Source organism: Priapulus caudatus, unplaced genomic scaffold, assembly GCF_000485595.1.
Source record: "Priapulus caudatus unplaced genomic scaffold, Priapulus_caudatus-5.0.1 Scaffold1160, whole genome shotgun sequence".
Lineage (NCBI taxonomy): Eukaryota > Metazoa > Priapulida > Priapulimorpha > Priapulimorphida > Priapulidae > Priapulus > Priapulus caudatus.
The window spans coordinates 11,741-21,230 of record NW_014578221.1 but is presented as its reverse complement, the minus strand read 5'-3'; the positions used below and the strand labels follow the sequence as shown (position 1 = coordinate 21,230).

The 9,490-nt window shown below is 40.4% G+C and overlaps 2 protein-coding genes across 2 annotated transcripts in view; both read left to right on the top strand.

Moving 5' to 3' along the window:
* Window positions 1–7,967, top strand: part of LOC106815621 (MAGUK p55 subfamily member 5-like) — a 12,190-nt gene extending 4,223 nt beyond the window's left edge. The window contains exons 2-6 of the mRNA XM_014820109.1: window positions 3,107–3,178; window positions 3,637–3,804; window positions 4,435–4,637; window positions 5,041–5,151; window positions 5,951–7,967. Of these exons, the coding sequence (XP_014675595.1) occupies window positions 3,107–3,178; window positions 3,637–3,804; window positions 4,435–4,637; window positions 5,041–5,151; window positions 5,951–6,133 (737 nt within the window). The 3' untranslated portion in view covers window positions 6,134–7,967. The remainder of the gene's footprint in view (window positions 1–3,106; window positions 3,179–3,636; window positions 3,805–4,434; window positions 4,638–5,040; window positions 5,152–5,950) is intronic.
* LOC106815622 (MAGUK p55 subfamily member 5-A-like) lies at window positions 777–2,320 on the top strand. Its single transcript, XM_014820111.1, has 3 exons — window positions 777–849; window positions 1,089–1,288; window positions 2,279–2,320. Exons 1-3 carry the CDS (start codon window positions 778–780, stop codon window positions 2,289–2,291), a joined length of 285 nt encoding a protein of 94 aa, XP_014675597.1. The 5' UTR covers window position 777; the 3' UTR covers window positions 2,292–2,320.
* Window positions 7,968–9,490: the final 1,523 nt, after the last annotated feature.

Genomic DNA, 9,490 nt, shown 5'->3' with positions numbered 1-9,490 from the left:
ACTCTCTCGTTTCTTTCTCTCTATCAACATATTAAAAAGGAAACTGAATCTCACAGGCCGATCAAGTGATGGTTACTCATAATGCGTCTGAAATGCTTGAATTGTTGTACACGTAAAAGCCGCAGTTTTGAGGCAGTTCCAAACCGTGTATCAAATTCGCCGTATTGTTCTCATCCCAGCTCTCCCATCGCATAGCTGCGTTATCTAATACATGCACATTGGTTTTTTTAATAATGCCTACACTTACCTTTGCGTTGATGCCAACCTCGCACTGAATATTTTTAATTGTTTAATTTTTTAACTTAAATGTCTGTAAATTGCGATGAATCAGGGGTGATCCACACGGTGAATGAACCTGCTGGAGATCAGATGGTGATATCTCCTCAGATGGAAGTCTATCGATTGCTGTCGTGTGATAATAATGGCAGAGATATACTTTCCTCCTCTCACCTAACATTCTAGTGTTTTGCACATCCATCTTAAGAATAATCATGTAGATTGTCATATATATATATATATTATATATATTATATATATATATATATATATATACAATTATAAAGTGTTAGAGGGTGTTAAATTTTAATCAGTAAGCTTTCGCGAAATTTATCTTCCTCACCAAGCTATTATAAAATGACAACAGATCAGGTGCCGGTTAAAATATTATATATATATATATATATATATATATATATTATATATATATATAAAATATATACACACATCGCCAGTCTTGTTTCCGGATCTATCACCGTGCGATTTGTGTTGCAGGCTAGGATGTCTGGCCAACTAATGTTCCTCATCATCCCTAACAAGAAACCCAGGGAGCGAGGGTTGAGAAATGCTATGGTAAGGGAACATCACACACGATCGTAACATTCGTGAGGTGGTGAGTGGAATGTAGAGATAAAATATTAGAGTAACCGTGTCAATTCCGTCTCGCGTTTTACGCCCTAATCCATCTACTATAGATATAAGATTTTACACGAGCGTTTTCAGGATACAAACACGCATCACGCAAACATTTGTGTCTGTATTTGTTACGCAAATTTAATAAAATAATACAGATCGTCAAACACGTATTTCAGGTGCACGTGAAGACTCACTTCAGCTACAGCCCGGACGAGGACCCGCACATTCCGTGCCCGGAGCTGGGAATAGCCTTCCAGAAGGGAGACATCCTGCACGTTGTCAGTCAGGACGACCCGCACTGGTGGCAGGCATACAGGGAAGGGGAGGACGATCAGCCGCTAGCCGGCCTCATACCCAGCAAGGGCCTTCAACTACAGTACGCTATAGTGCTCAGTACTATTCTACAATCCCTAGATGTACCCTTGTGTATACCCTGTATAAAGGCTACAGTATTTGAGGGTTCAGTGCTATTCTACAATCGCTTATAGCTGAAACCTGTGCATACCTGTAACTGTATAAAAGGTACAGTATATGAGGGTTCAGGTGCTATTCTACAATCGCTAGCTGTAACCCTGTGTATAGCCTGTGTACTTGCTAAGTATGTGAGCAAGGGCTCGTCCGCAGACTTTTTCTAGGATCATCAGGTAATCCTGTGACCAGTAAGGGTTAGTACTAGTTTCTCAACCCTAATCTGTGACCCAGCGTTATACCCGCGGCTATAGTGTAATAGCCTGTATTACGTGGCAAATCGGACAGACCTCTCTGGCTCCCGGTAGCGCTGTGTTACGTATTCTCTGTATATAGCTACAATACGTGAAGTGAAGGGTTTCCCGTCCTACTCTAAGGCCCCTTATCTCTATTACCATCATTACCCATTCGATCACCTTGTGTACAGCTACGGCACGAAGCGAATACATGACAAGATCCCCGCGTGAATGGCTTGGCTAATTAGGACTCACGTGATCAGCCTAATGTTCAATATTCGTAGTAAAGTAAGAACAATTTGTTCATATTCACCCCTGATATAATAATCATGAGAGTAGGAGTGTTACCAGGTGGGCACACATCGCATGCAGCCATAGCATTCGCCCATCGATCGCCATACGTATTTGGTTAGATTCACAATAATGTACCCAAACCCAAAGAGGATAGGGTTACATCCTCTTGGGTTATATCCTCTTGGGTTTGGGTTAGCATTATTGATATCCTAAGTATGTGTTGGTTAGATAGTGGGTGGTGTCGGCGCGTTACGTACTCTAGCCACTGTGAATTTTAAAACGTACCCAGTCTCGTTTGAGTGCGCGTGATAATAGCTATATGACCGTTGTTTAGACGAATTTTCCACCTGCTATCTATCATGTTTTAGAAGAAAAGCGTAGTGAAAGCCGTCCACACTGGAGATGGAAGAAGTGCGCTAGACAGGAAGAAGTCGTAGTTGCTACACGCAGTACAGATTATAGCTGCCCAGAGTAATCTCTACAACAATTCCTACACTGATGTGGATATATCTTGTATATATGTATATATATATATTGACTACTGATATATATATATATATAGAGAGAGAGAGAGAGGACGAGAGAAAGAGAGAGAGAAGAGCGGAGCAAGAAAAATCGACACACGAACAGCCCATGTAAATAAAAACCAATTAAAAAATAACGTAAAGGGTGTTTACATTTTAAACACCCTTTAGCTTTTTACCTATTTGTTTTAATTGTTTACTATTTATATTTATGTATATATATATATATATATATAACTCGAGACAATGCAGTACCTTCGAGTAGTTCATTCATTTGAAACACCATCTATAACGTTTTTTTGGTTGATCAGGGGCGTGTACAGGATTTACCAGGGGTGGAGCAGGTCTAACCGTACACAAACTTGCAGCCGCGAGAGGGTCTGGGGGCCTCCCCCAAAACTTTTTGAATTAGAGCCCTTATAGATTGCGTTTTTTCTGCGCGAGGCAAGGGGGTTGGGGTTCCGCGACCCCCTGGCACCCCCCCTCCTGCTGACCACGCCCCTGTTGATACATTGTTGATACAAAGGTTGATAGCCCTATCATCAGCATTCAGCTTTGTCATGCATACGTTTAATAATGTTAGGTGCTCGGGGTTGTAATGGAAAGCTTATGGTACATAGGTGCATATGAGAGGAAGGGTTATGACTAAGTTCCTAGTGCTTTCTATTACAGACACAATGTTATGTGCAAAAAGAGGCTCAAAGAAGAAGAAAAAAGTGCTGTATAATGCACATTATAGTGAAGGTAAGGCCAGTACTGCAACAGACTGCCACCAGTGACAGCAGAGCAAGAATTCTTCATGACAAAATTCTTATAGCTACAAATGTTATTCTTTATTACATTATATCAATATGTATAACAATATTGATACCTTCTAATAGCAACTGGTTGTAGATTCAAACTTTAAAAATGCTTCTCGTATACATTATAACCTATGCCTGCTCCAAATAGAAAAGTTTTACTTTAGTTTCTCATATTGTGGACCAGGTTACACATTATTACATATACTATTATACTTAGAATAACGTATAAAATATATTTCACATCCAACCTGTGCCTTACCTTACATTTAACCTTATAATAACATATAAAGTATATTTTACATCAAACCATTAGTAACAAATTACTATATACTTAATATTGTTGACAAATTCTTCGCAATATTTGCACGAGTATGATAACACCTGCATGTTCTTTTGCAGACTTTGATGCAGAAGAGATGGTCAACTATGAGAGGGTGGCACTGTTCTTCCCCAAGCCGAGTCACCGGCGCCCTCTTGTGATGGTAGGCCCTCACAGCATCGGAAGGCACGAGCTACGTCGAAGGCTCTTGGAAAGCAATAAGGAGAGGTTTGCAGCTGCCGTTCCTCGTAAGCACCAACTTTAAACTATTTTTTATTCGACCTCGATTCCTCACGCTTTCCAAATTTAAAGGTTAATAATTTGCAATAAAACTACAACCTGCCTGTATGGTTCTGTATGCCAGCAAAAAATAATCAGCATTATCTATGCTGAGCAACGTATGTCAATACACAGGAGGTGTGCCCTGAATTGCACCAATCAGAAAATTGGCTGGCTAAATTAACACCTGACATAATTCTATCTAATTTTCCAGGGTATGCCCTTTTACAGCAATTAAGCAGCCAGTGCCATTAGATTCGTTTCTTCGTGTTTTTCCTGCGCGAAAACGAACAGGAACCCGCACCAGCAGTATAGGTGGTGCAGCATGCCACAGGTTGCAAATGCGAACACTGTGGAATCCGGGACACCACTCCTTTGAAAAAGTGTGCAAACCTATTACGTGAAGCATAGATACTACCCCAAGGGGGTAGCCCTTGGGGTAGTATCTATGCGTGAAGTTTGCTCATCCTGGCAGATGTACGCACGTGCACACGCTGGCCCAAATCGCATCGGACCTGAATAATTTCCACGAATTGCGTAACGTGCGCGTGCAAACTCGTCGTGTACGGGAATTTTAGAATGCTTTTCCCTTTCGCTAGACACGAGTCGGTCACGGCGCGACGACGAGACGGACGGCGTGCACTACCACTTTGTAGCGCGGCACGCCTTCGAGGCAGACATAGTGCTGCACCGGTTCGTGGAGCACGGCGAGTATGAGAAACAGTATTACGGCACCAGTCTATCGTCCATCCGACAGCTGGTCAGGGAGGTGAAGACGTGCGTGTTAAACCTCATGCCTCAGGTGGGTAACTTATTAAGGAAGGTCAAAGGTCACATATTAAGGGGAGTCAGTCAATTGTCATTTATTAAGGGGGTCAAAGATCATTTATTAGGGGGTCAAAGGTTACATATATTAGCTGTCAATTATTGATGGTTACTTATTTGGCATCAGTGGTTATGTATCAAGGGTCAAGGGGCATTGACTAAGAGACACTAACTGCACTTATGACTCTGCACTACCGTTAGTCAGATAATGGTAGGTGGTGCCATCTAAATGCAGCAAATTTCATCAGCCGTTTGACTACAATGTACGATGCCCACTAACTACGAAGACTTTATACGTCGCGTGAGACTTCTACCTTGACTATGTTGAAATTTCAATAGTTTATCCAAATATTCTAATATTTGTCTAACATCTTCAACAGGCACTGAAGCTTCTGAAAGCATCAGACCTGAAGCCCTATGTCATATTCATAGCGCCACCTTGTATCGAAAAGCTCAAGATTCTTCGTCAGAAAATGGGGATGTGCACAAAGGTAATCTCCAGCAGGTTGCAAATATCCGACCAACTTCGATCATTATTGTTGAGTATGCGATGTGATGGTAGGCAAGACGATAACATTATTAATTCTATTACCTTACTCCTGATATGATTCTGCACACATGGGTACTGCACGAATTCTTGGGACAAGAAATGGCAGTAATTACACGTTATCATATAGCAGTTCTACTCATGATTGTGCACATTGCACTGTTCAGCCATACTGCACATTTGCAACAACGATTTCTCACATCGCACTGATACACTGTATATCACACGCCGTCAGTTGAGACACAAAAAAACTTAGAGGAAACTGAGGAGTGTACTCCTAAAAGTCGAAACAAGTCAATAACATGGCATTAACCATATTTGCTGAAACACTAGAAGCTAGACTTTTGGAATCACACACAGTCATGTCAACCCAGGTGACTTGCTCCAGTATGTAGACCCCTAAGCCCTGGAAACTAATTCAATGGAACCACGTACACCCTGCGTATCCACCCCGATGTCTTGTTCCAGTATACATACCTCCTTAGCCCTTAAAGCTAACCTGGAGGAATCACACCCCGTAGTGCCAACCCAGTTGCCTCGTTCTAGTATATACACCTCCTTAGATCTAGAAGCTAACTCAGGTGAGCCACGTACAACCTGAGTAACCACCCAGGTGCCTATAGCTTGTTCCAGTATGCACACCTCTTCAGCCCTAGAAGCTAACCCAATGGAACCACAGCCGGTAGTGCCGACCTATAGCCTTCTCTCTCCAGTCTCACTGACACATCTCACGTTTATTGCAGGATGATGACCTGCGGTTCACCATCGAGGAAGGGCGCCAGATTGAGGAAAACTTTGGTCACTACTTTGACAAGGTGATCGTCAACTCGGACATCAACCGTGCCTACGCGGAGACGCTGAGAGAGATGGAGCGCATAGAGCTGGAGCCGCAGTGGGTTCCCTATGTCTGGATGCATCGCAGCTAGCAGTTACCCTGTGCCCAAGTGAAACAACTGCTATGACGACGACGATGACAATGGCGATGACAATGACGATGACGATGACGACACCACCACCAACAACATCTACTACTACTACGACTACTACTACTACTACTACTACTACTACTATTACTTCTGCAATGAAAACCACATCAGGAACAACAACAGCACCCGCAACAACGACAATAACATTAACTATAATTATAGAAACAACAATGGCAACAACACAAACTTCAATGGCAACAACAACGTGCTGGGCACATATGCACACAAAGCAATATAATTGGCTGCCTTTGGTTGATAAGCAATACAAACGATGTTTGCTTGTCCTGTAGTGACCTTAGAAGACGGTCCCTGGTGGCCAGAAATGCGTGGGATTTTCTAGAGGTTAATGAGCAAGCAACATTCTCTAGCATAACTGTGATAACAATACAGCTAGTTAGTTGAGAGAGTATGATCAAGAGCAGACAAAAACATCCAAATCTAGATCCAGGTAACCCTCAAACGGCTTTAACCGGCCGAATGATGTACTAGGTTGCATTCTTCACGGGATTATAATTTATACTAAACAGCACAGTGGCTACGTACATATCGTTACTGAATACCTGTTTCGTCTCTAGGATCTATCTATCTGATGCTATTGGATGTTAGGTAGAGGACTAGGCCTACCATATGTTCCTGCATCATGTACGTTCCAACACTCATAGATTTGTTCATTTCTGTCACAAGTCCGACGCTGTGACACTTAATTGGCACTAAGATAATTCAATGATGCACCCGTTTCTGTGTAAATTTTTATACTAATGAGGAATACGATTGCTTTCTACGTGATAGACTTGTAAATAACCCCGTACTTCTAATAATAACAGGTCTTGTAAACATTATTCATTTCCTACATATATGTCTGTTAAATTATGATGGCAAGCAAGCAAAATGACTTTCTAATGATTGTTAGGTAGATGTTTGTTACGTCTTACTTTTTACCTAGCTGGTGTAGGATGTTTTTTAAAGCACACTTTTCCCAATATAACGAATAATAATTTAATATCCAATTACATTTTTCTCTCAATTGCACATTTAGTGGAATGAAATGATAAAGTGATGCTCAACGTTGTTCTTGGGCCCAATTGTAATAGTAGATTTTCTTATAACAAGATTACTGGATTAGTGGTTACTGGTATTGCACACCACTTGGTTTATATATAGTCATGCATTGACACAGGCAATATCGTCAAGTGTGGGGTTGTCAGACCTAGCTATGAGGGTGTACATATCATATTGTAGTTCAAAATTTCAGTTTCTTTGCTTGACAAATTTGGTTGGGGTCTATTATATGTGTGTAATAGCAATTGCTTGCCTTGGTGCAAAAGAATTTCGTACTCTTACTAAAACAATAATATCTATTTCTGTCGTCACCACATGCACCCACCAAATTTTCTTGAATTTCACGTGCTTTCATAGCAGTTTTTCAGCTGTTATCTATTTGATTTGACCATATAACGCTACAAAACTAATACTATGCTGTAACATGTACAACATAACTATAGTTATTGTTATGTAATCTATCTTTAATTGTTCTCATCATTTGCACTTTAAAAGATCGTGATCAATGGTTAAACGATTTTTACTTAATTACGATAGATGTTTCACGTCACAGTTCTTCATTAAATGTTCTCTTATTTCAGTTCCTTTCCTGTGTTAACCCTTTTATTAGACAAACAGAAATTTGTTAATGTATAGTTATTGTTAAACGCTGTTGGATGTATATATTTACGTGGTGTTCAATTTACCAGTGTAATAAAATAAAAAGCCATGCAAATTAATTGCCTTACGAGATGGAATGTTTTAAAATTTGGCTTTTTAGTGGCAAAATTTGATATCACGTGCAAAATGATAAATCTGGTTTGTACGATTCATAAAATGTTAACTATGTGTACATTTTCGATTGTAGCAAATATCTTTCAGGCGGACGATAATACGCACGCACGCCACGCACACACGCACACTCTCTTTGTTATTCACAGTGCGTTGAGCATCCGGTGGAATATCTTATCTGGATTCGTTTGAGTTGACGTGTGTCGTAGATGTACTCACCTCCCTATATGTTTTATCCCTGTCTTGTTCGAGCTTAGATAAGAGCAAGTATCTGCGTGATACTAACGTACTGCCTGTTTCGAGATCATATAATCAGGAATAATTGAAGCTAATTAAAGTGACAGGCATCATATTTTAAAGGAAAGAAAAGGTGAAAGTAATAGGTCCCCGTATGCAAAATGACTATTTTTTCAAACTATTACTAAAATATTGTAAATCTACTCCTGGGCAATTTTCAGACTAAACCGGTTTTGCGTATTTGTACATTGGCAATAGTTTCGGCAAAGATTGAATACTCGTGCCAGATACAACCCAATGTAATTGTAACTTTCCTGGTATCCAAGTATTTATATGTATGTATAATGGTTTGTGAACGATAGTGTGGGGGTAACGACACACATGCCGTGAGAGTGAAGACAAGGTGGTCGCTATTATCCTAGTACCGCCTTTCGTTTCCAACTATAAATGTTTTTTTTTATCGTGTAATTTAGAATATAAACTATCTGTAGATTGCTGGGCGAGAAATGATCAAACTACTCTTTTTATTTAACAACACCCCCCGGGCAATTTTATTATAAAGATAACAGATAACCTCCATACACGCTGCTATACGTTCACAATAATCTCTCGGAGTCACGCGTACCCGTGCCTATTGCCCGCAGAGAAGAACGTGATTGAAAAAAACAAAATCGAAGAATTTATAATATACATGCACAGGAAACGCCATCTGCGTGGAACAAGAACGGTTTAAAATTCGTTTGATTGAGACAACTATCTCACAGCCCATAGCTAAACAAGAAGACTATCCATACGAAGTGATTTGAAGATGAACTAAATTGGACGTTTCAATCTGATTTCTATTGCACAGGCAAAGATCAGCCATCATAGTTTCAAAAAGCAGACCGCGAATTGACGTTTGGCCAAATCGACTTTACATAAGTCATTAAGTCAACTAATAAATTCACAAATAAGAGCCGATTGAATTAAAAATACTCTTTCTCAACAGTATAATATATATGATATAGTATAATATATAATATATATATATATATGTGTGTGTGTTGTGTGTGTGAGTGTGTGCTGTGTGTGTGTGTTGTGTGTTGTGAGTGTGTGTGTGAGTGTGTGTGAGTGTGTGTGTGTGTGTGTGTGTAATGTGTGTCTGTGGTGTCGTGTCCGGTGCATTGTTGTGTGTGGTGTGTGTGTGTGTGTGTGTGTGTGTGTGTGTGTGCTGTGTGTGTGTGGTGTTGC